This window comes from Buceros rhinoceros, unplaced genomic scaffold (genome assembly GCF_000710305.1).
Source record: "Buceros rhinoceros silvestris isolate BGI_N320 unplaced genomic scaffold, ASM71030v1 scaffold12681, whole genome shotgun sequence".
Taxonomy (NCBI): Eukaryota; Metazoa; Chordata; class Aves; order Bucerotiformes; family Bucerotidae; genus Buceros; species Buceros rhinoceros.
Genome location: NW_010392561.1, coordinates 18,049 through 28,479, shown reverse-complemented (window position 1 = coordinate 28,479; position 10,431 = coordinate 18,049). Strand labels below are relative to the sequence as shown.

Here is a 10,431-nt window from a genome sequence, read left to right as displayed (position 1 = left end):
TGCGCGCTCCATCCCGCCTGGCTGTTCCTGTTTGCAGTGATAACGCGGTGGCATTAATAAAGCGTGCGTGGGTCGTGGAATCGCGGGGTTATTCCTTCTTTTGTTCCTCAGAGATTCTTCCTTCTCAGGTAGCTGAGAAAGGACAATGGGAGTTCAAGGACTTTGGAAGTTGCTTGAATGCGCTGGGAGACCTATAAACCCAGAAACGCTAGAAGGAAAAATTCTTGCTGTTGGTATCCTTTAAAAAGTAAAGCTGAGGAAACAAGTTTGTGAGGGAGATTATTTTAACTAAGTTTTTTTTTTTTAATCTTTTAAAAAAGATACTTTTAAAGTAAGTACCTTGCACAAGCGTTAATCTGTGAGATTTTGTGCTTTGTAAATAAAATGTCGTGCTGCTCTCAGTAGGACTATAAGATGGAAAAGTTCAAATAATTTTGCATCAGCTTTGCCATCATCTATGCTTGGTTAAATGCTGGAAAGGTGTGGAAAGCAGTTGCCCTCTATTTATTTGTAGAAGTAACTGGGGAGGTAGTATTTGCTGCACAGTTATTTCAGCTCTGTTTTTTGTCCATGGCAGGAATTTGTTCTCTGAATTTCACAAGTATTTGGATTACCTTGGCTTCAGTAAGCCAAGCGTGGAAGAGTGGACAAAAGCCACTCAGTCAAATATACTCATTTCATAGAAACAATATGGTATATGTGTAAGAGAGCACATTTTTTTCCTCTTAACGGTTCTTTAAGATATCAGTATTTGGTTGAACCAAGCAATAAAGGGAGCCAGAGATCATGGTGGTAATTCCGTGCGGAATGCCCACCTCCTCACTCTGTTTCGTCGACTCTGCAAGTTGCTGTTTTTCCGAATCCGGCCTGTCTTTGTTTTTGACGGAGAGGCACCTCTACTGAAAAGACAAACCTTGGTAAGTGCCTTTGCTGAGTCATTGCAATGCAAGAGAGGATGTACGTCTGCTGATACTAAGTAGCCATTTTCAATTTCCTTCTTATTCTGCTTATGACTCTGAGCCATGAGGGCGGAGGGCTTGAAGTGCATTGCTGTGCAGGTTATTGTTGGCAGTCCCCGTCTTGGTTAGCTGTTGGAGCACACAGCAAAAGTGTTTTACCCAGAAACTAGAAAACTATTCCGAAGTCCCACAGAGGAAGCCAGCATAGAGAGATTTAGAGAAGCTGATAGCTATGCCCCTCTTGGTGTAGATGAGTTAGGAATTGCTCTTAGGCGCGGTATACAGAATTGTAACATTAATTCTCTGGATACGTATCTTCAGCATCCAGCAAAACCTTGGTGGTGTTAACTTTATTTTCACAGGCTAAGCGCAGACAAAGAAAGGAGGTCGCCATCAGTGATTCCAGGAAAACTGCAGAGAAACTCTTGAAAACACTTTTGAAGAGACAAGTTATTAAAACTGCACTTACAGGCAAAAGGCAAGAATAAAAATTATTTTCCCCTTATTTATAAAGTGGAAGGTAAGCTTTTAAGTAGCTTTTAATATTTTTTTTTCCCTTTCCCTAAGCAATGAAGCTTTGCCCAGTATTACACAAGTTCGAAGAGAAGAAGTAGATGATATGTATGTATTGCCTTCTTTAGAGGATGAAGAGAAGAACAGGTGGGTAGAATTAATAAAAATAGCTTAAAAGGCTATAATAAACTCATAAAAGTATAAGCCAGATTTTTTTACACTGCTGAAAGCTCAAAGACCCATGAGACTCGATAATATATAAAATATATTTCTTTATGTTTTATTTCAATCTCTTTTTGGAACTGATTGTTCAACCTTGGGTGGCTGGTGTGTGGCAGCTTGGTTGCGGTTTGTGTCCCCTCATTCAGTAGTGTAGATGTGTTCAGCAGAAGCAGGCTTTGTATGTACTTGTCAATCTTGTGTCATCTTCCTAAATAATAGTAAGTGGGAATGTGGAGCTATCCGTTAGATTACTCTTTGCACTCCCTATATATATTTTTATCTACTTTGAATGGTGACCAAATAAGAAACTGATAATGATTCAAACAGCAGTAGTTGTTTCAGTCTAGTTTTAACTGAGGTAAATCTGCCTTCTTGCTTTCTGTTCACATCTTTTTGATTTGCATATGTATTTATATGCATGTGTGTATGTACATGCGTATATACATATGTGTGTACTTCGTTATCTGTGGTTTTTTGTACTCGATCAGTGAAGGAATGACTGACATCCTTTTACTTAAAATAGGAACTTTATTTTCCTGGGTAAATAACTACATCTTTTTTCCCATTTATGATTTTTAGCTCAGAGGAGGAAGATGAAAAAGAATGGGAAGCGAGAATGAGCCAAAAGAAGATGTTGCAGGTAAGTGCATCCTAATTGCCTTGTTACTGTGAACAGTCCCCTCATTCATGTGCTATGCCTAAAAGACAAACAAAAAAGTTAAAAAAAAAAAAAGTTTGGGTTTGAAGCTATAGGTCATACTGTAGCATTACTTATCAAAAAGCAAGTTGAAGCACTCTGAATTCCTATTGATGAGGAAATACAAATGGAATTTTCTCCTCTAGAAAACAGCAGAATAGGAATTTCTTACAGTACGTTTTCTTTTGACAACTTTCTGTGGACATGTGGAGAAGAAGTTGGTTTTTTTGTAATGATACAAGTGAAGTGTATGCATTTGTTCATATGCGTATGCATGCATAAGAAGTATATTTAACAAAATTCCCAGGCTTCTCCAAATATTAATTGATGTTGAAGCACTTCGGTCCTTGAGCTTTCATGATTAAATTCTGTATTTGTGCTGATACGGGAAGAGGAGAAAAGAAATATATAACCTAAAAAGGGATAATGAATCATTTATCTCTGGTTTTATCAAAATAATAGAAAAAAATTAACAAAACCTCAAACCTCTTAGAAGTACTGTTTATCTTTGACGTAGTTTGCATTTGATTTGTCCTTTGAAAGGACAAAATAGGTCTAGCTGAGGTTATAGGACCTGCTTCTGTGATTTATTCTAAATATATTTTCGTAAAAAGAATAAAACCAAGTTTCGCTGTGTAGTTTACAGTAATTGTGTATGTTATTTGCTTAAGTAGTAAGCAAATAAACCATTTTTTTATTACGTGTTCTCTTCACAGTATAGGAAGTAGCAACAAAGATTTTTTTGGTTTTGGTTTTTTTTTTTCATTTTCATAGGAAGAGTTATTTGAAAATCCTTACTCTGTAGATATTGAATCAGAAGATTTCAACAAGCTGCCTCCAGAAATAAAACATGAGATCTTGACCGATATGAAAGAATTTACAAAGCGAAAAAGAACATTATTTGAAGTAATGCCAGAGGTAATATTTAAAATAGTTTTCAAGCCATCAGAATGGAGCTGTTGCTATTACTGCAGATGAAGACTACATAAGCGTATCGCATCTGGAAAACTTTACTCTCAGGCCTATCTAATAAATAAGATCTGTTACACTGAAAGATAAAAAAACCCCGATGGGATTTTTTTCACACAGAGCCCTCCTATGTGTCTGTTCAGAGCCCTGTGTCTCGATTTCCGCTAAAATTGGCAGAACTATTCCATTCAGTGTGACTAGAATGGAAAATACGGTATCATGTCTGTGCCTCATCAGCATTATGTCCCAGATTTCAATTGCAAGAACATAACAACTGGTGTAGATAAACCAGCAGCTTGGGTTCCAAACCCTCAGGTGGTTAGGGTTGCTGGCAGCTGGGAAAAGGCTTTTGTAACTTGGACAGATGTGTTCCTGGAGCCATGCAGAGACAAATGGGGAATCCTGTAAGGCCACTTCTACAGTAGCTTTTCAGAATACAGATTTTAAAAGTACAATATACATCAGATCAAATGATAGCGTGGTTCTTTGCATACGCGTGGGCTCGTCCTCTTCAGCCATCCACACGTGAATTCTGTTATAATTGCATTGTTTTTAAGGTGGGGGCCAGCTAAGTTTTGTTGGTTACATCACTGAGACCTTGTTGTGTTCAGCCAGCATTCAGAAGTACTTAACGGTACCTTTTAGAATTGTTGTGTGCTACCAGCCTAGTGTCGCTGTCACTTCAGAGTGCAGCACTCAGTAAAAGACAAGTGTTACCTGCTTAAAGGAGACTCTTAGAAGGCTCTCCAGAGCGTGGTAAATGAACTTGCTTAAAAGCTGCAGCTAGTGGCATCTTATTTAAATGGTCTTGGTTGCTTGTTTTGTTCTTTTGTTTTGTTTTTAAGGAGTCCAATGACTTTTCACAGTACCAGCTTAGGGGTTTGCTCAAGAAGAGCAGCCTCAATCGGTGCATAGAAAATGTACAAAAAGAACTGAATCAACAGCACTCGGGTGAAATCCAAACACAATATGAAAATGAAGGTGGTTTTGTGAAAGAAGTGGAATCTAGGAGGGTAGTCTCTGAAGATGCTTCTCATTATATCCTAATAAAGGGTATGTCGGGTCTTAATTTTGTAAACCCTGTTGTTTGGTGTGTGAAGTCTGCAGTTGTCAGTTTTAAGAAAAATCGGAATAATGTTTACAGGTGCATGTAAACAATATTTTGTATGAAATGTGCGTTACTGTTAGACATAATTAACTGTGATCTGTAAACCGGTAGAAAATGGGTTTATTAAGCTTTATATAGTGATGTTCATTATGTAAAACAGAATGTCATTATAAAGCAAAAAAAAAAAATCAACAAAAATCTTTATTTCAGGTATTCAAGCAAAAGAAGATACAAGTAGAGACTTGGAAACTACTGCAGGACCCTCATCAAAAATGCTTGAATTTACTAAGTCGAATAAAATTAATGAATCCCCTGCTAACACAAAGCTAGTTGCAACTGACAAGTTGCAGACAGAAGGAAATAAGGATGTGGTGACTGCACCACCCTCCCCTCGGACTTTGCTTGCTATCCAGGCAGCTATGGTAGAAACAAGCTCGGAAGAAGAACTGGGGGATGAAGACACAGGACGATTGTGCGTGGACCAACCTGTAACAGAAGAAGGCAGTGTGTCTCCAAGAACACTGCAGGCAATTCAGCAAGCTCTGAGTAGTGATAATAAAAGGGAGGAAGTTGTTACTGTTAGAACTGATGGAGTGCTAAGATCAGAAGTGAAGGATTTTCTGCTTAGTAGCTCAGATGATGAAGATCAGATTCCTGAAGTTAAGGAGGGAAAAAAATTACCTGCATCTACAATTAATTTGTCTGACCAAGTGATTATGCAAGACACTGAATTTGAACAAAACACTCAGGAGTTAGAAAAAAATCGTATTGCACCCAAGGACACCAGTATATCCAGAGCTGAAAATTATTCTTGTATTGACAATACTAGAACAGGCAAAGAAGATGTAGACAAAGAAGAAAATGGATCCCAAGTGGACTTAAATTCTTTGGGAGATAAGGGTATAAACTTGTGCAAGCAGAAGCCAGGCTGTTCCCCTGTACAGTCTCGTATAGGGGCTTTGATTCATGCTGAAACAGCAGACCTTTCTGAAAATGAGGAAAGCTTGAAAATTTCTGAAAATACGGAGGAAGTAATTTTGCAAACAGAAGAGAGTGTATCCGAGGTACAAAAGGATATTAGATTTCTTCCAGAAGCAAAGGTTTCTGATGAGGAAAGAGAAGAGTTATCACAGTCTGAAGACAGTGATTCAGATGGTATGTGCTTTTTAATGGTGTGAAAAGATAAAGAAAATAGGACCTTAATTTATCTGTAGTCAGTTGAAGTTAACCTTTTCTCTTAGCAAGAAATGCTTTAAAATACATCTATCCCTACATATGTAGGAGCTGGGACGAAAATCTGAGCTGTTTTTTCCTTTGGTGTTCTGTTTTTATCATTAAAACCTGATACAATACAGAGAGTCAGGAAGGTAAGCTGTTGTGTGTGTTGAACTTAACTGGCCCATTAATGGGCAGCCACTTGATTTCCGTAATTTCACAGTTCACTGGACGTAGAAAAAAAATCACTGCCCAAGTTAAAAATGCTTACAAAAACTTCTTTTTTAAACAAGCAGCAGGAAGCAACTCTTAATGCTCTTTTAATAGGATGCTTTATTGAAGTGGATACTGAAATCAGTAATGAGGCTGAGTTTCCTACCAAATATGATGAAAAACTGGGTGATGAAACAGCACTTCCAGAAGTGGAGATGGACAGACGTGATACTGTCTCACAGGACTTGCTGAAGGAGTCTGAAGTGCAGATGACAAGCGATCAGAATGTTGAAAGAGAAGGTGATGGTAAAGATGCAGCAGATGAGTGGCAAGACATTAGTTTGGTAACTCCTCATTGTTTCTTTTGAGCTAGTAAGGAAGTGCTCTCTCCCTAAGTAGTTTTTAAGGAAAACCATTGGACCACTTCTTGCTGTTTCATTGCTTTCTCATGTATGTATCTAATTCCGTGGGAACTGATTTTTCTTTAAAGATGATGCTTAACCATAATTTCCCTAAAATCAGAAGGAAACTTGAAGGTTTTAGAACTCTGATGAATAGACCTAACTCTAATCTTATGACTTACTGCATTAAAAGAAGCTATGACAACTTCCAAGTGTGAATCAATGGAATAAATACTGCTAGAATAATTAGTGTTTTACTTAACAGTTAAGGTATACTTAGTTGAAATAGTGACAATCTTGGTTTATTTTTCAGGAAGAACTAGAAGAATTAGAAAATGACCTTTCTGCTGAGCAGAATCTGCTTCAGGCTCAAAAACAGCAGCAGGAACGTGTTGCTGCTTCTGTAACAGGACAGATGTTCTTGGAAAGCCAGGTAGTATTTGTTGAATCATTTTGATTTGATATGGCGTGATGTGGTCCTACCCTTTACCCCAGTCAGACATTTTTTTCAAAGCTGTTACTAATTTTCCTTAATTATAGGTCATGTTTTTTCCTCTTAGGAGCTTGTTTTCTTCAGTCTGCTTGATTTAAAGTGTTGAGACAGTCTTGAATTCCAACAATTTTAAATAACTGTTAGAATATTATGCATAAATCAACATTTTTTTTCAAACACCAACTTTTTCAGGTTGGGCTAGTTTGATCTTTGCCTGTTGAGACAGTTAAACAAAAAAAATAGTCAAAAGTTGCTTTCAGCAATATGGAATTGATGTGATCTGTTTGTTAGGTAAATTGTGATTTCCCCTGGGGATTACATGATAAAAGCTTACAAGAAACCTGTGTGGTAACCCAGCTTTTTGCCCTGGATAACTGATTTTAAAGAATCTCACCAGTAATGCCTGCATAAGCCTGTAACTTCTGTTTCAATATTAGCATTTAAAGGTTAATGCAGTCTGATGCAAGGACTACTTGCAATACAATGTGTTGGGGTTAACATATCCATAATATAGTAGACTAGTGATAGTATCTACTATGTAATTATGTATTCTAACAAATTCTGAAAAATATATAAACACTTTTATTTTCCTTGCATAAAAGGAATAATTTAGTCTTAAAACAATTGGAAGTTTCTGTTTGCTTTTTAAAATATTTGCTCATAGTTGTTTTCTCAGATGATTCTTTTAAAGGCTAGTAAATTGTGCTTTTCTAATATTACGTGCCATCATGGAAGATCACCTCTATAGTTTTAAGTCTTTTGACCTTGTGCTTTACCAGATGTTTTTAAGTCTTGATGCCAATTTTGTCATGGAACAAAAGCCAGCTGCAGTGAAGAAAAAAAGCGTCTGTATGTGCAGATATATACATATCAAATATATATTTAACACATTTTACACCTTAGCTTTTGCAGTGATTATTTCATCCATATTGGGAGCAGGAAAGTAAATGGAAAGCATTAATTTCTGGAGATGATGTATTCTAGATTGTGTTAGTAACACAACCCTGTAAACCTAGTGTGTCTGTGATATTTAACTGATGTTAAATAATGTGTTCCATAAAGGCAAATTGTGTAAAATACGTTAAAGCTTATGTATGTCAAAACACCATCCAAAGGGTGATTAATCTGCCCTCTGTTCCCTGCTTGATATTTGTGTTTGTCATATGTTTTCATACTATTTTCTGAGCTAAGGTGATAACTGGTTTTATTTAAAAAAAAAAAAAACCCACAACAATTTTTATTCTTTCTTGGAGCCCACATAATTGTAATGCATGGACTTTTCTCTATGTTATGGAAAGCACAGTACTTAAGTATGTTTGTGAATTAAGATAGCAGATTCTCAAACTGTGTAGTAATAGCATGATGAAGTAGTGCTTTGACTTAAGTTGCACCATCTGCCTGAGATGAGTAAGTGGAATTTACCCCCTGACTTAGCAGTGTTTGGCGCTCTTTAGCGTGAATTAAGATTTGCTGTGAAATATAAAATATCTCCCAAGTGTGAATCTAGCAGTTCCGAGTCAAGCAGAACTTCATTATTCAGATGAACTATTAACTGTTTTCTCTCCATCCCGCAGGAGCTTCTCCGACTGTTTGGTGTTCCATATATTGAAGCTCCAATGGAGGCAGAGGCACAGTGTGCTATATTGGACCTCACTGATCAGACCTCTGGGACAATCACCGATGATAGTGATGTTTGGTTATTTGGTGCACGACATGTTTATAAAAATTTCTTCAGTCAAAACAAATATGTCGAATATTATCAGTATGTTGATTTTCAAAACCAGCTAGGTAAGCCTCGGGTATTGATTTTTTAAATACAGTCTCTACTTATGCCTACTTAGGTATGCTACTGTAGCTTACATGGAAAGGATTGCTGAAAAAGCATGGTGTGTTTTTTAGCTGTTGTTAATGTAATAAACTAGAGCTGTTATTTATTTAGTGAGGGAAAATAGTCACCATTGGTCTTCATGTCACATTCCTCTGCAGTCTTTTACTTCTGCTCCCTTTCCATGTGCTGCCTACTTCTTTCTTGAGTTGATGGATATCCTGACTTGCATGCCGATGATCTTGGTTTGTGTGCTTAGACACACATTCCTCCTTTTCTTCACTGAATTTTTTGTTGTTGCTATTTTTTGTTTGGGTGGGGTTTGTTTTTTTTTTTTTTTTAAATCTAAACTCCTGAGCCAGTCACTGAAAGTCAGTCTGGTTGTCTCAGATCTTACAGAGTACCAAGTAGATGTGGCCAGCAGAGTTCTTCCTTCTTTCTGGCTGTTTAACATGCTCTTTTGGTCTACTTAGTAACTGCAGTAGCACGAAGGAAAAGGCTTCCAGTTTGGCAGCGCTTTTAAGAAGCAGAGGCATTGATGCTATGCATTCAATTCAAACTGAGTGTTTTTTATTTCTGATTCAGGAGTTATTAAATTCAGGTCATCATTAGATGAGAACAGGACATTAACTGAAGAAATATATGTAAAATAATATGCCTTAGCTCTTACAAACACAGAATTTCCCAGTGGTCTTTCCACTGTAACATTACAATTTTGGCAACTTAGCACAACTACCAGTGCTTGAGCTAGCAGTAGCATATTGGCACTGCTCCAGAATATAATTTAGCGAATTCTGATGTTGAATTAAATGTAATTTTGCAGAGTTAATGTCTTTGTGTTCTTGTTGATTTTTGCCTTTCAGATAATATATTATGGTTTAATTTGTAAGAGAACAGATGCTGAATCTACTTGTTTTATTTGGTTTATGCCCTTTCTTTTACAGGGTTGGATCGAAGCAAGCTCATTAATTTGGCATACTTGCTTGGAAGTGACTACACTGAGGGCATCCCAAATGTTGGCTTTGTAACAGCGATGGAAATTTTAAATGAATTTCCTGGGCATGGCTTGGAACCTCTCTTAAAATTCGCGTATGCTTCATCATATTTTACTTTTCTTGTCTTTGTATAATATGAGTATTAGTGAATACACTTTTCTGCTGCTTAAGCATACAACAAAACGTATGACCATCATTAAGGAGACTAACTGAACTGTAAAATGTGACTCCATTATATCGCTATTTGAAATGACAGGTAAATAAGGTGACATATTGGTACAGCAGTTACAGTGAGACTAATGAAGACAATAGAACAGCTGTAGAACTGTGCGACTGCCTCTGAGTTTATTGTGAAGCTGGATCCATAGTGGAATGGAAGTTTATTCTCCCTGAGTTTGTGAGAAGGTGATGTAGCTTGTTTCTAGAGAAAAGGCTTGATGAATTGAGGAATGGATGACCTGGAAAAAGACAGACAGGTAGGCTGTGGGGAAGAAAAAGGTTTGAAGAGGGTCAAGCTAATTGCATTGGCAGTGGTGAGGATGGTTAGAAGTCATCTTGGGTTTTGGTCTTTTTTTCTTGCATATCAAAAAACCTCACAGAATGATCATTATGTCTGGAATATCCCCCCAAATAAGGCTGAATTTAGGGCCTTCTGTTTAGCAGCTAATGGGGAATCCAAGTGATGTTTGCTACTGTGCTTACAATGGCAGCATTTACTGTGTATATCTTGTCTTTTCTATTTTCAGATTATATGTCCCTTTGGCCATTTTTTTTTATTTGGAAGTTTCCTACCTCATCTCATGTAGTAACTGAAGTAGGGA

General features: G+C 37.1%; 1 protein-coding gene across 1 annotated transcript in view; it reads left to right on the top strand.

Moving 5' to 3' along the window:
* Positions 1–145: 145 nt before the first annotated feature.
* ERCC5 (excision repair cross-complementation group 5) overlaps positions 146–10,431 on the top strand; it is a gene marked incomplete at its 3' end in the record, with an annotated part of 13,518 nt that continues 3,232 nt past the window's right edge. The window contains exons 1-12 of the mRNA XM_010144537.1: positions 146–233; positions 742–917; positions 1,322–1,437; positions 1,527–1,619; positions 2,274–2,334; positions 3,166–3,309; positions 4,206–4,413; positions 4,679–5,623; positions 6,011–6,240; positions 6,611–6,730; positions 8,365–8,578; positions 9,560–9,704. Of these exons, the coding sequence (XP_010142839.1) occupies positions 146–233; positions 742–917; positions 1,322–1,437; positions 1,527–1,619; positions 2,274–2,334; positions 3,166–3,309; positions 4,206–4,413; positions 4,679–5,623; positions 6,011–6,240; positions 6,611–6,730; positions 8,365–8,578; positions 9,560–9,704 (2,540 nt within the window). The remainder of the gene's footprint in view (positions 234–741; positions 918–1,321; positions 1,438–1,526; positions 1,620–2,273; positions 2,335–3,165; positions 3,310–4,205; positions 4,414–4,678; positions 5,624–6,010; positions 6,241–6,610; positions 6,731–8,364; positions 8,579–9,559; positions 9,705–10,431) is intronic.